The sequence below is a fragment of the Pristiophorus japonicus genome, chromosome 20 (genome assembly GCF_044704955.1).
Source record: "Pristiophorus japonicus isolate sPriJap1 chromosome 20, sPriJap1.hap1, whole genome shotgun sequence".
Taxonomy (NCBI): domain Eukaryota; kingdom Metazoa; phylum Chordata; class Chondrichthyes; family Pristiophoridae; genus Pristiophorus; species Pristiophorus japonicus.
Window position 1 is genome coordinate 54,360,097 of NC_091996.1, and position 20,323 is coordinate 54,380,419.

The 20,323-nt window shown below is 42.9% G+C and overlaps 1 protein-coding gene across 1 annotated transcript in view; it reads right to left on the bottom strand.

Annotated features, from left to right (window-relative positions):
* The window catches only part of brinp1 (bone morphogenetic protein/retinoic acid inducible neural-specific 1), a 242,986-nt gene that overhangs the window by 70,047 nt on the left and 152,616 nt on the right, over positions 1-20,323 (bottom strand). Inside the window, exon 3 of the mRNA XM_070863425.1 lies at positions 12,777-12,946. Coding sequence (XP_070719526.1) covers positions 12,777-12,946 — 170 coding nt within the window. The remainder of the gene's footprint in view (positions 1-12,776; positions 12,947-20,323) is intronic.

Genomic DNA, 20,323 nt, shown 5'->3' on the forward strand with positions numbered 1-20,323 from the left:
AAGTTTGGAATAAGATGGCAGATTTCAAAGAGAGGCTATTGATGTGGTGTCATCATTACATCACTGATATCATCTGCTGCCATAAATTATACTAAAAACAAACCCTCCCACCAAAAAATTGAAAGTGTTAAGCAGCGGCAAATATATCATCTGCTGCAAACTACCAGCCAACCTACGCAACAGTGGAGGTTGTGCAGGAGGCAAGAAGTTAGGCTACTGAAAACTATGCCACAACGCCAAGGCCCCTCTTGAGCAGAGATTCATCCAAATCATCAACTAATCGTCACAAAATGTACAATATCGAAGACCCTGCACTGAAATGGAAGGGAAGGCAGGTAACTGAATCAAGCAGGCTGCTGCTTTCCATTTTTAGCAGATTTATGTTCTCTAGTGCATTCAGGGTCTGAAAACCATGTATTTCAGTCTCCATGCTGCACTATTGGGCTACTGTTGTGTTGGGGCTAACTGGCTGAAGTGCTGTTATGAACACAAAAATAAACTAACAATCTGGAGTCTAGTGCAAAAATACATTGAAAGTTCCTTGAAATCAGAGGGCAATCATTTCAACAAGCAACACTCAACCATTTGCTTTATCTACAAACAACAGTGATTGCGCTTCAAATCAATTCACCGTTTGTGATGTGCTTCGGGACGTTTCTGAGACACAAGATGAAGCGTTAAATAATTTTTGTTCTTGCTCTTTCGCCCGGTTAATTTCTGAAACCATTTTGCTGATTTTGAAAGTACACATGGAACAAATACCTGAAAGTGATTTAAAATGTTATTCATTTGTCAAATGCATCAGATGACATAATCCACTCGATCTGAATTTGACGCGCGGAGATGCCGTATGAATATTAAGATACATGTGTCTGCCTTGAAACACACAACTGATATTAGCAAACTAAAGACGCACAGCAAATTTGACCAAGTGCCAAATGACTCCAACCACAGTGAAGCACACTGTACAATTCCAACTGAACTGATAAGCACTTCAACATGTTATTATGATGTAACCGTAAAGTACATATTCAGCCAATAATACATTATCATTATCTACCCTCGCTGTCAAGTTGTAGAAAGTGCTTTTCATGTCCAGAAAGCTGAACAAATATACAATGAATATCTATGTTTGGTCGAGCGTTTCAGCAGATGCAATATTTGTAAACCAAAACATGCTGTCATTGTACCCCGTGTGCAGCAAAAATCATATCTTGCACAGCAGAGACCAAACAGCAAAGCCAAGCAGGTAAAATGGCCGCTGAATTAAACAGACTTATCATGTCAGAGGAAAAAAACAAGAATTTCAATTACAATTGAAAATAAATTTCAATTACTGTTGGTACTTTACTTATAAATAATTAAATGACATTGGGCTGAGTGTAAGTGGCAGGGGAGAATTAATTGCATAATGAATCAAGGTACAAATAACAGCAATAGTGACAGGAGACTAAGATGATGGAAGATGGGTCAAGTTCACCTTTCACCTCTGGGACCTGGGTCCATATCCAGCATCAACTGATTGGATTTCCTCTCTCAGAAGGCTTTAATTAAACTTTATGAAATTAGGATGCGGATCAGTCTCAATTCTGTACCTCATGGGCATTTGTTGCTAGCACAAAATTCACTGATAATCCAGTATAAATTAGCACCCGAGAGACTATCTCACTCACACTGCACCTCCAAATGGATGGTGCGGGGAATGAAATATTGCAATATTAAGACTTTTCTGAAATTTGGTTTAAAGCACATTATAGTTTTGTGGCAGGTTTACTCCAGTGCTAAGACGTCAAGGAAAGAAGGTTATTTAGCCATCAAACATATTTCTTCCACACACTACTATTGACCATATTGTGGACTCCACCCATCTATTTAACTTTCTGAAGGAAAATTCTGCATAAATATTCCCTTGTTGGTAAGTCATTTGCAAAAATTCCAGAAAATTAATCTGTTCCCACATCTCCATTGTTCAGATCTACTCTCCCCCAATCAGAATCACTGCAACCCACAGAATATTTGAATAGTTCAGTCTACTTCTTTACTTATAACCTCCACTCCTGTTCCCAATCAGACATTTTTGGACCTGGCAATGCTGGATGCTGCTGATGTGAGGTGACAAAGTCTTCACTTCCTTGGCATCGATATCGGCAACTTTGAAGAGCACAAAAATCCAACTGAAAGAACCCCTTGCACCCCACCCATACACACAGCAAATGACCAGTTGTGAGCTCAACTCATGTGACGGTAGCCTCAAGGACAAAAAGTGTTGTTGGACTTTTCATACCATTTGTCACTCTCGATTTCTGAATGAAACACAAATGCAGTGACAACGAATCAGCTATAAACAGATCATTTTGTGTTACACTTGGGAGTTCACTGTTTGCAAAAAATATTGGGTTATTTTTCCACGGCATACACTGATAGTTCTCCAAATGATCAACAGGTAAACGACTTTCAGATCCAGGAAGTTCCCAGACTTGGTCTTACTGAGGTAAATGACTGCAATCAGGATCCGTGCTTCCCTACCTCAGTGAAGGGAGAAAGTAATCACCAGCCCTGCTCCTGATCACCATCCAATGATTGCCACTGAAGTCCATAGATGTGGACAAGGTCCGACTAGGCCGTTCTGTCGTTAGGGATCACTTAAATCAATTTTTACCAATTTCCGCCACTGTTGGCTTGGCAAAACATGATCCTGTCCCAATTTTACCATAAAGGAATCCCTGGTTTTCATACTGGATGTCATGACATCAGCATGTGAAGCATGACAAATACATTGCGCAATAACTATGAAGATGTCAGAAACACAATGGATGTGGGTGGATTGTCAGTGCCAAATTCTGTCAATGGAGTCTTGAAGTGAGTTTTGACTTCATGGTGTTGCAGCATTAACTGTTAGGTTTGCTCTGTATGTGATTCTCTCTCCTTCTCCGCCAGTAATAATTAATGGGCATGGAAAGTGAAATTACATTTTTTTAATAAAAAGTTGCAGTCCACTTGGTCACTTTCCAAGTGGTGCTTTTCCCTGCCACATCGTGAGGTTATCTGAATATTTTTGCAATTCATTATAGGCTATTTTGCACATAATAAAACAATTTTATGATCTGCTGGAGGGAGGGAGAAAGCAGAAGAAATAAAGCTTCACTGCGACAAAGTTACTTCTCACTTAAATAACTGAAATGTTACTTTGCACTTGGCTTCACGAAGAAATAGATTAGCGACCCTGGAAAGACCTTTGTTCTTGCCCAAAGTTGTTGCAACCCAAAAAGTTTTTTGAAAAAAACCTACAGAATTTAATATCTTGCTTTCTGTACTTCCTCGTCCCAATTATTATTTACCTGACACTTGGTATTGTGGCACTGTTCTGTGCTCTGGGAGAGGTGTATCTAGAATAGAGGCCATTGCTGAATCTCTTATGGGTTGCTGCAATGCAGGCTTCCATCCATTTACATAACTGTGACCTTTTCCTTTGATGTTCTAAATTGATTTTCAACCAATTGATCCAGGGTTTTGGTATTAATTTTTACCCCCCATGATTTTCAACCCAGGTATTGACATCAAAAATTCAACTTGAAATTCAAAAGGCTATGGTTTATTGGCAAGAAAGAATACCTTTCCTGATCCTTTGCTATTCCCCATCTTTAAGAATCCCAACAACATTTGGCCATCCAGAATGGTGAGCTCAGTGTGGTAGCAGATCACTTTTGGTGCACAGGGAATCATGTGACAGCATACCTCACTGACTTGATGGGGGGAGAGGAGGAAAATATGCATCTCGATGTGGTGCCGCCAACGTACTTCTTCAAGTTTTCTTCAGGTTAAGCTGATGGCGGGGGCCGTACTACAACTGCTGAAGGACAGTGTGGCCTACTGCACTGGGAGATTCCCACGCTGCCTTGGAGTGAAACCGTAGTATGCTGCGAGGCCAACAGCATCCTATGCAGAAGCCATGAAGAGGTTACTGAGCCCAGCAGCGCAAAAGGGAGTTGAATCCATATGCACAGTGGGAACTGCAAGCTTGCTGAACCATCCAAGCTAATGACTGCCTCTCTGCTGATGGTAGTTCCATTACCTCTCACCATCAGACTCAAGAACTCCACCAAGCCAGTTCATTTAATGTGGTCATTCTTCATCAACACTCACCCAATTAAACTCAAAACACACTGTAATTCCCCTTGACTGTTTTTAAATTATGAAGATCACTGATGGTTCATCCATAGATATACAAAAGCTACATTTATATAGCAACAATGTGCCCTGTCAAAAAAAATGTGCTCTATCAATGCAGCCTTGTCGGAGCAGGGCATTCCATGTTACATTGCCCTTATTAGTACTCGAGGCACTGCCTGATACAATATAACTGCACCCACTTATATTTTCCAATCAAACCACATGTGGGTTGTCCACCATTAGCTACGGCTCGGCTTAACAGTTTAAATGAGCACCAATAGAACTTAGTGTGGATTCTATCTGCTTTCAGGATTGCATGTCTGCTAATTTCTATCATCGTTTGCATTTTTATTAATTGCAGAGCAAACACATGAACAGGTGCAATTTAACAGTTTCTGTCATCTCACTCTCTGCCACAGGGGGAACTGAGGCATACTGAGGTTTTAATGAGTCTATTACATTTGAGAACATTAATTTCAATGTTGTCTGACTTGTTTTCCAGACCTTTCTCATCTGTAAAGATCCTGGAGGCTATTAAGGAATGTATTCTTCATCCACCGAAGTTGTCTTTAATAAACAAAGCGTGAAGAATTTGGGATGACACCTCCTAATGTTTTCTAGTCCTGTCCATAAATTCGCTGCTTGCTGGGTTGAAAATGGTTCCACAGTCAACATTTCACTTCATTTTCTTTATCACATTGGAACCAGTCAGTTCTGCGTAAATTTGTGCTCACGTAACTTCACTGCAAAATTTGATCTATGACTGGGAAGAATTGTGTGACATTTGCAAACTGCAGATGTGTCAGTGATCAGCAGTACTGGAGGTGCGTGTGGTTGCTAAGGATAACACAATTGCATGCCTCCGGTGGGGGGTGGATGGGATGATGACGATAGACAGAGATGACGGCATGGGCTTCCTGCTGGGCCATTGCGCAGTTCAAATGAGGCGGTGGGTACTTTTGCTTACACCCCTGAATCCAGCCAGTTTTCCAGCCAGTTTTCCAGCCCGAGGGTCATTACTACCAGGAGCATTGTCCTTAGCCTCAGTGGAGGGGTCCTTCCAGTGTGGGCCTGCTCCTGTGGCAAAAAGGTGTGACCAATCAGCTGCCCATTGAATACATTTATGGAGAATCTCACTCTTACCTGACGGTGTCTGTACAGGGTGACATTCTTGGCCAGTTGGAAGCCCCTTATGGATTTTGAAAGTCAGGACCTAATACGCAGCCCCAGCATCCAGCGTGTTTGCAATGCAAATGGCAGAAAACATGGTGGAGGCTGCGTTTGCTTCATCTGCATTCTGTGACCGTATGCCCACTCACATATGGACCCATGCAGTTTCTGCTGTCGCAGTTGGCTTGCAGGAAGGGGGGAGGTGAGGATGAAGCTCAACATGTCCCAAGTTGCTGTACACTGCTGTCTTCTTCAGATGCCTTGTAAAATTGGCAGGGGAAGGCAGAAACCCCAGTCCACCATGTCTGAATAGGACCCTCTTACAATCTTGCATTCATTACCATTATAACTAACCACTTGCGATAGTTTTATCCAAACATTATGGGTGCCACAATCAAACGTGTGTGATGATGTAAACTGCCGTGGGTGAATCTTCTCAGACACTCCTGGGCAAGTCAATTTTACATCAATAAAACCAAGGTGCTGATTACACAATTCAAGTGAAAGTGTAGAGCTAGAATAAACCCATCAGAACGGTGGGAAGGGAGAAGGTACAACACCTGTCGTTTTATCTCCTCCTTTCCCAATGGCCAGGGCACCAGGAGAAACAACGATTTACTTGTATTTCTTTCAATTTAGTATACTGTATTCGCTGCTCACGATGCGATCTCCAATACATTGGGCTAACCAAACACAAATTGGTTGACCACTTTGTGGAACACCTCCATTCAGTCCGCATTTCACCTTTTCACAGACCTTTCTTTTTGTTCTTTCCTCCTAGCTTGTCATTTTAATTCTCCACCCCACTCTCACAGTGACCTCTCTGTCCTCGGCCTCCTAAACTGTTTTAATGAAGCTCAATGGACACTCAAGGAACAGCACCTAATTTTTTGATTAGGCACTTTTAGCCTTCCGGACTCAATACTGAGTTCAACAATTTCAGATCATAACCATCGCTCACATTTTTTCAAGCAGCAGCTGTTGTTAATAATTATGCTACTGCCATTTACACCTCCACTAGACCCATATTTTGTTTCTCTACTTGTCCCATTATGAATCCCTTGCACCCTGATCCCTTTTCTCATTTAATCTTTTCTGCATTTCATCTTTTTACAGACCTTCCTTTGTGTTCTTTCCTCCCCTCTACCTTGTACAAGGCCTTGGTGAGGCCACACTTTGAATATTGTGTGCAGTTTTGGTCTCCTAATCCGAGGAAGGACATTCTTGCTATTGAGGAACTGCAGCGAAGGTTCACCAGACTGATTCCCGGGATGGCAGGACTGACATATGAAGAAAGATTGGATCGACTAGGCTTATATTCACTGGAATTTAGAAGAATGAGAGAGGATCCCATAGAAGCATGTAAAATTCTGATGGGATTGGACAGGTTAGATGCAGGAAGAATGTTCCCGATGTTGGGGAAGTCCAGAACCAGGGGTCACAGTCTAAGGATAAGGGGTAAGCCATATAGGACCGAGATGAGGAGAAACTTTTTCACCCAGAGAATTGTGAACCTATGGAATTCTCTACCAGAGAAAGTTGTGAGTCCAGTTCGTTGGTTATATTCAAAAGGGAGTTAGATGTGGCCCTTACGGCTAAAGGGATCAGGGGGTATGGAGAGAAGGCAGGAGTGGGGTACTGAAATTGCATGATCAGCCATGATCATACTGAATGGTGGTGCAGGCTCGAAGGGCCGAATGGCCTGCTCCTGCACCTATTTTCTATGTTTCTATGTTTCCTTGCCTTTGTAATTGATTAAAACCTGTTATATCTCTAACTTTTCCCAGTTCTGATGCAAGGTTATCAACCTAAAATGTTAACTTTGTTTCACCCCCTCCACAGAGGCTGCCTGACCTGCTGAGTATTTCCAGCATTTTCTTTTTTTATTCCAGATTTCTAGCATCCGCAGTATTTTGCACTTGGAATTAGTTTTACTGTTTTATGTCCTCTAAAAAGAAAAAGACTTGCATTCCCATTGCACCTTTCACAACCCCAGAATGTCCCAAAGTGTTTTACAACCAATGAAGTACTTTTGAAGTGTACTGTTGTAGGAAACGCAGCAGCCAAATTATACACAGCAAGGTTCCGCAAACAGCAATGAGCTAATGACCAGATAATCTGTTTTTGGTGTTGCTTGAGGGATAAATATTGGCCAGGACACTAGGGAGAGCCCCTTGCTCTTCTTCGCATAGTGCCATGCCATCTTTTACGTCCACCTGAGAGGGCAGATGGGCTCTCGGTTGAACGTCTCATCCAAAATACGGCACCTCCAACAGTGCAGCACCACAGAGGTTTCGGTCTAGACTGTATGCTCAAGTCTCTGGAATGGGGCTTGAACCCACAACCTTCTGACTTAGTGAGCTCCCACTGAATCTAGAGTGACATAAGGCACTAATCTGAGGATTGAAAAAAAGAAATCAGTATGAGACTACAGTCTCGAAATCTTTCTTGCCTCCCTTTCTCTTTCGAAGATCTTAAGACACATCCTAGGCAATGTTCCCCGTAATTTATTTTGAGCCGCGTAGCCCATTCAAAATACCGCGCATGCGCGTTTTGTTTATATTTAAAAGCCAGCGAGCCCACTGCGCAGACTCCCTGGAGCACTGCACAGGCACGCGGCCACACAGCTTACAGGAATCATTGATCCTGGTTATGGTTCCATAGGCACCAGTCACCCTCTCGTACTTCATCCAAGTTGCCTTAACTTTTTGGTGCCTTTAAAAGTGACCGTTTACAAGATATTCACATGCAGGTAGATCACGAGTGTTCAAAATTGCTCCTTTAAGATGCTCATTCAAACCTACCTCTTTGACCAAGCTATTGGCTATCTGTCCTACTATCTCCTTCTCAGTGTCAACATTTGTCTGACTATGCTACTGTGAGGCGCCTTAGGGTAGGAATATAGGAATATGACATAAGGCTGATGTTTAACTACATTAAAGGTGCTATATAAATGCAAGTTGTTGTTGTTGGATCAACTCACAGCTACTCAGAGCTGAATAACTCCTTTAAAAAAAATACCTATCATGTATTGATGAAGACAATTTCATTCTAATTGTTTCAAATGTTTCAATGATAGACTTTTGCTACTTGTATGTGCCAAGTGCCATAAAGACATCATCAATGGGATGGTCTCACCAGGGTTTCATGTTGTGACAACCACATTAGAATTAGCATGTCTGAAGTGGAAGCCCAACAACACATGAAACAGCATATCTACGGGGACGGGGTGGGATGGGGAGGGAGTCAAAGGTGAGGAGAAGGATAGCTATGGGCACTACTGCTCTATTCAATTAATGTATGAAAAGTTACTGATTTAGAAGTAAGTTTTTTTTTGTTAAGCAATAAAATACACTCATTTAGCAGAACATTACACTGTCAGTACATCTTGTAAATTCATTTTGGGTCTCATGCACAAACTCAACCATGATACATTCTCATCAACTCCATCAGTAAGGTCAATCTCACAGCAGTGACTTCCACTACTCCCGATATTCCATTACGTGTCAAGAATGGAAAACTTTATTTTCATGACTGAGTGACCACAAAGAAACATGCAATCACTGTCCATTATCTACACAGAGTTAAGCTTTTAAGTCAACTATTTACTCAATACTTAAGCTTTTAACATGTCAGAGATGGTGATACACTGAGGTGTGGGAGCTGCTTAGTTACAGATCCTTTCATTTTGCACTTTCATTCTCAACACGACTTTGTTCTTTTATATTCAGCTGCAATTATTTCAAAGGATGAATCACATCATGTAGTTGGGATGACTGGGAAACATTACACAGATTTGTATCGTACATCCATTTTGAGCAACCATCACACTCCTGCAGTCACACTACATTACAACAGTGAGATCTGGAATTCCCTCTAAACCTCTTCGCGTCTTCACCTCTCTCTCCTTTAAGGCCCTTCTTAAAACCTGCCTCTTTGATCAAACTTGTGTTCACCTGTCCTAATGTCTCCTTCTTTGGCCAGAGTTTTTTGGGGGGTCAACGGGTGGGATCGGTGACGGTTCAGGTGGGAAAGTCTGTTTTTCTCCAGAGCGGGTCGGGACCCCACTGTGAACCCACCATGCACCTTTCCCAATGTTGGGTCTGTCAGCACTGAGCAGATCCAACACGCAGTGGCGGGGGAGCCAATTAAGCTCATTATGACCTTATTTAGACATCATTACGAATACATTTTAGCTTAACTTTTGACGTAACATGCTTGCCCACGAGGTCCTTGTTGCCTAGGGTTCACGTCTGTTAAATTGAGCCGGGAGATGAATGGCCATTGAATCATCTGATTACTTGACAGCTTGAAATGTGCAATTAAAGCTCCCACCTCACAGCTGTTCATTTCCAGTCTCAATAGCTGTTGCTTACTGCATTTGGAACATAGATTGAGCTATATGCAGGTTTTACGTGTTTGGAGCAAACTCTCTATCCAGTGTCACCTCATTGGAACAACCTCTCTCACCACTGAGAGATCGCTTCTGTTATCTCAATTTCACCTGCCATCTATTCCATCAACATGTGCACCTTATACTCTCTCACCTTGGTCCTCAGAATCCCACCATGATCATCCCCAACACCAGCAGCATCAGGCACACCAGCAGCACCAACAACACCACCAACCTTCTTCGCATTCAAGTGATACTGCACAAGACAGAAGCCATCAGCACCCAATTTGTATTTCACTTGACGCTGTACACCTTGGTTGCCACATGATGTGCCAGATTGGCACCATCCCACACCAACACCATAATACATGCCTACAATGCCCAAGCCATTCCTTTCACACTCATCGCTATTGCGGGGGTACCGTTATGTCTCACCATTCACTGCAACTCATGAAGCCACTTCCAAAGTTGCACATAAATCTGTCCAAGAAAATAAAGGTTTCAATGTTTGACACGACATTAACAGAAACTTTACATGAACATTGGACAAAACACCCAAGTGGCTACCCTTGTGTGTTGTAAGTTGGTATGATTGCACTAGGATGAAGGTGAGTGGGAGGCATGGCTAGTGAGATGGAGATGTGATAATATCGATACAGAGGAATAGGTGGAGGTGCACGGTAAGTTGGTGTAAGGACATGTGAGCAGGAATAGGGTAGGAAAGGCAGAGTGATAGGGATGTGATGAGAGGCACAGCAGGATGAAGTTGAGTGTGGTTTTGCAGTAACGTTTCGTGATCTACTGAGATAATTGAAAAGTTTGCGGCATTGCACCCAGGTCATCCTGACCACATCCCTACTTGTATCCTCCTCTGCAATGTGCAACCAGGCTGCATTGATCTCCTGGGGAGGTCTCTTCTTCCCATTTGAAGGGAAGAGAACCTTCCTGCGTGCTGTGAATCCATCCATAAGCATATGGAGGGAGTCATGGGAGAGCCTGGGTGCAGCCGTGCAACTCTGTGCAATGCTTGTCAGTGTTAGCAGCACCTCAGTGCTGTAGAACACTGACAGTGCAGATGTCAAAATTAGTTTGTACATGGTCGCTTTAAGGAGACCATCATCAAACGCTGTCACCAGACCCGCTTCCTCTAATTGGCCGAGAAGCATGTTGGGCAGGCTTAACAAGTCCCATCAAGGGAAATTAATTTCACAGAGCGGGATGGAGCAGCAGTGTCAGGACTCACCACCGATATCGCCCACCAAGGACCCACTGAGGTAAATAAAATCTCGGCTTTAGTCTCTGTGTCAATTTTTGTCTGATTTAGGCTTATGTGAAGCGCCTTGGGCTGTTTTGCTACGTTAAAGGTGCTATATAAATTTAAGTTCTTGTTGTTCGGACTACACTCCAAAAAGTACTTAGTTGGTTGCAAAGCTCTTTGATATGTCCTGAGGTTGTGAAAGGCCCTATACAAATGCTAGACTTTCTTTTTACTTTTCGCTCCAGATATCATACTTCAAAGTTTCAGTTAAAAAGGGAGAAAGAAAGTCATGTTTTTTTTTGGTACCCCTTCTCCACCCCCGCCCTCTCCCCCCCCCATCTACCTGCCCCCCCAATCAAAGTCAGATATTAAGACCCAGCTGGCAACCTCTACATTTCCCTCACCGCACAGCAATTCAACTCTGACTGAACTGATGAGCTTTTTGGACCACTTCCCCACAGGGAGCATCTGAGCTGAAGTCAGCTAAACTTGGCACAGACTGGGCATTGACTCTGGGAATTATGGGTCTGTATGGCTGAAAGAGTAAGTCAAAATATACTTCACACTAATAAAAAAATGTAAATTAATACATTTTAAAATTGGGGTTATTTTTGGAAGGAAAGCTGAAAATTTCCATCTGTCAAGCCATGCCTTTGCGTATTAAAGATGTCTGTGTTTTATGATGGAGATGTGTGCGTTACTGAAAGGAGTCTTCATTTCAGTCACACTAAATGCCAATGTAGTCAATGCAAACTGTCCTTCAAGATTGAGGAAAGCCAGGGAATGCCGAACGAATAGCATGCAGATTTCACGGCAGGTTCCGAAATTTGTCATGTTTTTTAAACTTCTTTTTAATAATCTACAAGCTGATCTCCCATGGCATTGTGTGGGCTTTACAGTGTAGCTGCACAGTTCAGCTGTTAACCTGGCCTGTCCCTTTAAGGTCACTATTCAAGTACTCCCTTGTGGGTACCTAGGGCATGGCTTGTAAATTGTTCCTGGTGTTATTTGGTGAGTAAGTTACTGGTACATTTCAGTCTTAATTGGCATCATTTAACAAACTGTGATATGGTGTGTGACCTACGGAGTGTGAATAAAGCATACTCGATGTAAAGCTTTTATACATCGTGAATCTGCCCCATGAATCCCTGATTGAAAAGGCATCGAGATGACATTCTCTCAGGCTGACAGGTATGTAAGATCAGGTCTCTCCGTCTCTCTCTGATTTTTTCTCCGTCTTGTCTCTTTTCATCATCTAGAGAACTGTGGGTATGAATCCTGAGACACTGGCATCCTGTGACATGTACTGTCTTCGTGAGCTTTCTGCACCATCTGCAGAAATACTGTCTGAAGATGTATTTAATGGTGGACAGCAGTCTAAATTCCAAACTAATGTACCGCAGACGCATATCGAATTATTACATAGCTACTCAAGTTGAATTCGCACAGAAATTGCTGGCTCAAGGTCACAAGCAATGGGATATAACATCCAACAGCCCAAATTCGAGTGGCCAAACCACAATCACAATCCCATCCCAATGAATCCTGACACTTTGGGTACAAATTCACGTTGGATGGTAGTGCCAATCGACTATTTTTAGATGCCCTGTCCAATGGAACTGAAATCCGGCGGGGGCATATAACGGGAAGCCAATGCATTACCGCTCTATTTGTGCTACTGTCCAAGATTATTTTTCTACCCCTTAGACCCTGTTGAGTGACCAGTGTCATAGCCATTCCACAAGAATTATTTTCTTGTCTCATAAAATATGAAAGGCGATGTACCTTGATTGCTCCAGTAGAAATTTGAATTTCATGAAGTCGTCGCATGGTCCCATCCCGATCAATGAAGTACGATGAGGCTAGTTGATGGAGGGCCTCCACACTCTGACTGCCATTTGATGACTTTCTGTCTAACTTGCTTTTGTCCATGTACATGGTAAGTGCTTCCTCACCTGCAGGGAGAAGAACAATCGACACGTTAGTGAAAGTAACTGGGACAAGAAGAAAGAGTAGTGACTATGCCACCATGGAATAATACCTCGAAAGACAGGACATGATGGACTACTGGAATAAACACAACTGGATGGCCTGCTTCTGTGTCTTAACACTCTGTGATTCTATGTGATAACGTCATTGCTTTAGTGAATGTATTAAATTACTGCGACAAATGTTTTATTTTTACTTTAACAATCATGAAAATAATGAATCTGTCAGTGCTGGTCGTAAGGCTCAACTTATGAGAAAGTTATGCCCTCCTTCCAACAAAAGTGATTGAAATACTTGAAGGTCATCTGCCAGTCAGAAAGGATAAATATGTGAGCTATTCCTCAAACTCAGTAGGTACTAGACAGGCTGAAGGCCTTACCTGGAACGTTGCATGAGCCAGACATTGCTCACACTCACCGGGCTTTTTCTCAAGTAGGTAAGAAGGGGGCAACTCATTACGTGTCACAAGTTAACAAACCATTTCTCTGATTGAGCTCATACAGCACCACATGGGGCCATAACCCCATCGCCAGAGTCCCCTCTCTGTGCAGGCAAAACTTTCAGTTTCCCCCTGAGCCAGCCAAACTCCAGGGGCACCACCAAACTAGCCTGACCCGAGTGTGCGTCAGTAATGGCAACAGCCCAGTATATCTTCCTGCAAGTACACCTGACAAAACTGTACAGTGACTTATAGAATCATAGAACCATCGTTTTTGTGCCGGATCTTTGAAAGAACTTTCTAATTAGTCCCACTTCCCTACTCTTTCCCCCATAGCACAGCAAATGTTCTTCCCTTTTCAAGTATTTATCCAATTCCCTTTTGAAAGTTGTTATTGAATCGGCTTCCACAACCCTTTCAGGCAGTGCATATCCAGATCATAACAACTCGCTCAGTTAAAAAAAATAATTCTCCTCATCTCCCCTGTTGGCTTTTTTGCCAATTATCTTAAATCTGTGTCCTCTAGTTACTGTCCCTCTTCATAAAATGTACGAGTGCATTTTTTTTTCCTTCCGAATAAAACAAAAATGAAAATATTTAATAAGTTTTTGCTGCACTGCAGTGGTCATAATGGTAGCACAGCTACACAATTCAGCAGGCTGGTTGTTTCGGTAACTAAGCATCCTTCCTAACTCAATCCTGCTAAAAGGTTTCATGATACATATTGAGTACATTTTGGAAGCCAAGACACAAGAACGTGGTTTTATGCTTTTCCCTCGACTGCCAGTGCACTACTTGCTGCTCAAAAATGTGACACTGGTCCTACTTGTTTGCAAAAAAATGTTGACTCTTATTATAACTCCCATCCATCTCTGCTGAAAGGGTCAGCCATGTCCTATCTGTGTGTCTCAATTGTTCAGTATAAATGTCACCACTTGGCAAGTGCCTCTTCCCTCAGCTTGTGTGGGTCATTTCATTTCTATAGCAAACACGCATTAATAATGAGTAGATTGTGCAGTTGGAGCTTTGCCAGAATTTTGACCACAATAGACAGGGAAGAGGGGCGGGAGGAGGGGGGGTGGGGAAATCATTCTGAGCGATCTGTGGTGCCTTTATACAACAATCCTTCATGATAGCAGGGAGCAGGTCAAGGTTCACATCGGAAAAGCTGGACTGGGGTCCAGAGTTCCAAGAAGCAGCTGAAATAAAATCAGAAGTGGATTGCAAATGCCCCGTTTTTACAGTGAGCGTGGGGTGAGATATGATTCCAGCAGCACGGGTTTGGTAATGTTGGGTAGACTTTGGTGTGTGGTGCAGATCGGGCAGGCGATAGGGGGAGTTAATTGAGTCGCCTACCTGTTGTAAGCAGCAAGAGGCCTGAACCATTTCGACGGTCGGATGTCAGTTGAATGTCCTGCGGAACCCGCCCACGCTATTTTCCGCATTGATTGGCAGCTCCTGATCAGGAGGGCATCGCCCACTTAAAGCGAGATGCCTCTAACTCTTTTAAATTTTTTGCTGCGGTTTCTCAATGTTAAACACCATGATTAGATCACTCCTCAACTGGAGTCATTACTGAAAACCTGAACAGCCAGAGTTGCTTTCAGGTATTAGCCATTTCTACTGAACTAAAATCTCAAATGGAAATATCAACTGCTTTACACCGTGTAGATTAAAGGCTGCAAATTGTGGACTTCATCACATATTGCCCATATTTTATCATGAATTTTGTTAATGGCTCAGTAATTAAAGGGAATGGGACCATCCATGTCTGTCGGTCAAGCTGTGGATACTGTCACATCTAAGTCTGTTCCCCCACTGTTAAGGGAAAATCTATTGTCAGTCATAAGTTTCCCGGTGACAGAGCAGCTGTCTTTGATTGTGTGTCTTGGTTGGGTGGGCTTGTTCCATTTTGACCCTCGTATATATTTTTTAAAACAGTCAAAACAAAGAGGAAAATTTCCCTATTTGTCAGCAAGGAAGTGAAATACACCTAACAAAAGAAGCCATGCAATGAGGTGATGTCTCTCACAAGACATTGTCTCGTGAAAATTCTGGTGGATAATCAAGATGGCAAATAATTGGGGAGTAAATAAAAGAGGTTCCTATGACATTATTCTTTGTCAAATCACTGCATGATACTTGCAAGGTAATTCATTGGTACACTAGGATGATTGACATGCTTGTGCAATTTGACTTTAGACTTCAGGGCTTAGGCCCAAGATTTTCATGAGAATAAAGATTCATTAAAAAGAGAGTCTTCTTTCTTGTTTTGATAGAGTAAATAAGAAGAAACTGTTTCCACTTGTAGAAGGGTCAGTAACCAGAGGACACAGATTTAAGGTAATTGGCAAATGAACTAGAGGGGAAATGAGGAGAAGTTTTTTTACACAATGAGTTATGATGATTTGGAATGCACAAACCGAAAGGGTGGTAGAAGCAGATTCAATATTAACTTTCAAAAGGGAATTGGTTAAATACTTGAAAAGGAAACAAATTGCGGGACAGTGGGGAAAGAGCAGGGGAATAGCATCTTTCAAAGAGCCAGCACAGGCACGATGGGCCGAATGGCCACCATCTGTGCTGTAACATTCTATGATTCTATGTAAGTTGCTGAAGGGTATATTTTCCTCCATTTGATAATGTTAGGTTAAGCATCAACCTGAGCATGAATCAGCTCTGCCTGACATTCCAATCGGACTGATTTTCATCATTAGGGAACATGTACTCAAACTTGTCATACAGTTTTATCATTGAGAATGATACATAAATAAAGTTCAAACAGATAATGGGTGGGTGGTACTGACTACAGAGAGAATGATTCTATCGCAAAATTCAAATGGCAATGATCCATGAATTATCCGAATCCTCTGCTAAGATGATTTTCACTCCCACCCATTACTCTGCATATAATCATCTTCTGTCAGCGGCATTGGATAGAACAGAGGCAAACAGAACCTTTATGTTTAATGAACATGAAAGGTAATGGTAGGAGCTATTTTTTCTGCTTGTTCCTCTGCACATCCCATTGTTTTGAATTACACACACAGCAGTTAATGAAACGCTGCACCAAATAAAATTCATGCGGCTTTCTTGATCCTAAATTTTGTTCCATATGATGGCCATTCACCACCACCCCCCGATTAATCGCGCTGCCTTCATTATTGGCATCATTGTGGCACATAGTCTAAAGTTGCAAACTAACAAGGGGTCATAAATTACTTGACGCCTCCCCTGATGGCTTGGTGGGTAAATATATGGAACTCAACCACAGCGACCAGAAGGCCCCAGGTTCCATTCCTGATCGTTGTCGAGTTAGCTGAATGGATCGAACAAACGTGAGATGTACTTTAAGGTGGTGCCCAGCGATGTCTTAGGTAATTAAGATACTAAAGATGCTCTTCCTGAAACCACTTGTGAGATTTTCCACTGCTTTCTGCCCAGAATTGCTCAGTTCCCAAACTCAATGCAGAGGGAAAAGGAGTGGAGACCAATAGTGCTCATTCTTGAGTTTATCATGAGATCTCCATGGCTTCCCTCCCCCGAGCAGGGATGGATAGCTTGCTTTTCCAGCAATAAATGGTCAAATCTCATTTAAATGAGGCAGGAGTGCTGCAGCAGCACCTCCTGCCTCATTGCCCTCTCTCTACATGGGTTGGTTATACTTTTATAACAAGTACGAGAGGAACCTGGCCTTAGGCTTAGCACTTGGATTGGAGGATCAGTGAAGAGGCAGCCAGCAAAAAGATGGAATTTGGAGAAAGGGAAATACCTTTTTCTTTACTGGGAATCAAAGTTCATCTTTGGGGCGGGGAGGCATTCTGGCTACAGTCCAAATGCAATACAGCCGGCAGCCATTACTGCTGCAGTAGTGGTTATATTTATGGCCTCGAAATCCGTGCATAGGCCCTGTATAAGGGGAACATTGGGCCATTTAAAGTGACCTATAACCCGCCAACACCGGAAATACAAGGCAGGTGAGGCCAAAGCCTGCTCCTCTAACTGACACCAAGTTGGAAGGGGTGAAGGAAGATTGTATTCCAAGGCCCTGAAATTACACAGAAATTCTCATGGATTCTCGCTGTTACTCCAGTGGGAGACCAGCAAAACCCTCAGGAAATGGCATGCGCATATTGAAAATGACCATTTCTGCCCTTGCTTTGGGGTTCCACTGGTCTCCCAGTTGAGTTACGACAGGAGACTGGCATGGAAGAATCCTGGTGCAATTTCTAAGCTGATAATTTTGATGGTGTGAAGAATGCTGCAAAGAATGGTATGGATAAAGATGGTGAGTTGGGGTGTTACAGTTGGCCTGGCAGCCCTTGATTAATGAAGGGGACATTCCGCTGGGGTTCTTGCTCCTGATGGTTGCCCAGCAACCATGGTGGAAAGTTCCCATGAGTGAAGATTGGATTGGGTGCATCTGTGAACCCTTCCGCTAGAGGCTGCAATCATGCTCATATTAGGGATGCAATGCATTCCCAATCAGAAATCATCACTCTATCTTCTCCCATGGTTAGAACTTGCTGGCCAGTTGCCCAGCGGTTACGATTAGCATTTCAGTTATATCAGAAGACTGAAATTTCCTTTCGTCCAGGAAGAGGCACCATCAGTCACTTTGGTCCCAAGAACGTGGGATTTGTATTCACTGATACAAATACAGACCAACAGCGTACTGACCAGCAAGTGCTACCAACCACCCACTTCATGCAAGACAAAAGGCTAGACATTCCATAGTGCCCCAATTGGGGCATTAACTTTTGAAAAGTAGAAAAAGTAACGGCAGGCGCTAATTAATCTCTCCTGCCTGGAAATTCAGCTTTAACGCTCCAAGAGGGAAGTGGTGCACTAAATCAAGCACTAACCACTTCTCTTAGGGCGCTAACGTCTGAGAGCGGGATGGTAGCGGCAGAGCGCTGAACAATTTGCAGTGCATTGCTAACAGCATCAGAGGTTGCTTCCCTTATTTAAAGGGAAGGGCCAATGATGGCGCACAACCTACTTGTTGGGAAGCAATTTCACATCTGGGGCGGTAACAGGGAGCGGTACACTTTATGACGCCACAATCTGTGAGGCGCTAGAGGCCCAAGAGTTAACCGGCACTGAAGTTTGTGGGCATCGCTGCATTTGCTGCGCCCAGTCGCTGCATTTGCTGCGCCCAGTCGCTAACCCCTTAATGCCCCTCCCATTAGTTCCTGGACAGGAGCTAAGCAGCTGAATTTCTTCCCCAAAGACATGATCAGGGGAAGGCTTGTCCCCAGAACCTACCAGACCCTCTCAATGTTCACAGTTAAATCAGCAGATTCAAATGTTGTATGTTCAAGGGAGCCAGTTCATGGTAAATTTGAATTCACCAATAACTCCCTCACTTTTTGTATATACATTGTGCCTCGGTCTTGCTCCCCCAATGAGTTGATACACATACCCGCCATATGAACAGCAGCTATTTGACTGCGGTATTGGAGAACTGTCAGTGCCCATGAAACCATTCCCCAGCAACAGTCAGTGCCTTCAAGAGAGGACGAGGAGAAGGAGGAGGAGGTGAGAGAAGGAAATGAACAAAAATTGAATTTCTACACATTAATTTGCCTGCAGAATCCATTTGTAAAAGAAAAAAGAAAGACTTGCATTTGTATAGCGCCTTTCAAAACCTCAAGCGCTTTACAGCCAATTAAGTACTTTTGAAATGTAGTCAATGTTGTGATGTAGGAAATGCAGCAGCCAATTTGCACGCAGCAAGCTCCCACAAACACCAATGTTACCAGCAATAAATCCTCCAAAACAGGCAAGGAAATGGTTGAATGCTAAACTGCAGAGGTTTGGGATATTATGAATCATATCTTGGCATTCTAAACATATTTGAAACAATATTCCCAAGCATTTTATTTTTGGAGTATTTATATGTTCGTTCATTCCTCAGACATGTTGAAAAGCACTTTTAAAAAAAAAAACAATTTTTTTGATGTGAGATTTGCAGTTTGAATATGTATCAAATCTTTGAGTTCAGGCCCTCCATATTATGTATGTACAAGATTGAAAGGGAGATCAAACTGAAGAGCTGCAACATATTCTGGTGTCACAGTGAAACAGCAATTAATGATCAACTTTACCCTGCCATCCTACTGATAGTCATTAAGTGTCATCTCTCTACTTTTCTCTTTCACCCAATATAAGTCTGTCAGCATCACCAGCACTCACGATTTAATTACAAGACCCTGCAATTTGCACAAGGTTTAGCAAAGCTCATACACAGAAGAGTTTAAAAGGCAACTTTCCACATTTAACTTTCCCGCGTGAACCACAAGTATTAAGAACTTGAACGAGGCACCAGACGTGCAAGTGTTGTCAAGACCGATCTACACTTTCAGGTTTAGGTGCTTCAGTTACACCCTTTGTAGAATGTGGGATTACTGCTTATTCACACAAAAAAAAGGTTTATGATCAGATATTTACCAGTAGGAGAGAAGGGTGAAACTGTCTATACCGTTGCTGAATTTGAATGGTGGTAAAACATTAAATATATATTTATTGTAATTGGCAAAAGAGAGAGGTGAGATGAGGAGAATATTATTTATGCAGTGAGTTATGATGATCTGCAATGCACTGCCTGATCATCATCATAGGGAGTCCCTCGGAATCGAGGAGGACTTGCTTCCACTCCCAAAGTGAGTTCTTTGATGGCTGAACAGTCCGATACGAGAGCCACAGACCCTGTTACAGGTGGGACAGACATTCGTCGAGGGAAGGGGTCTGGTTTGCTGCGCGCTCCTTCCGCTGCCTGCGCCTGGCCTCTTCATGCTCCTTGCGTCGAGACTCAAAGAGTTCAACGCCCTCCCGGATGGACTTTCTCCACCTCGGGCGGTCTGCGGCCAGGGTCTCCCAGGTGTCAGTGGTGGTGTCGCAC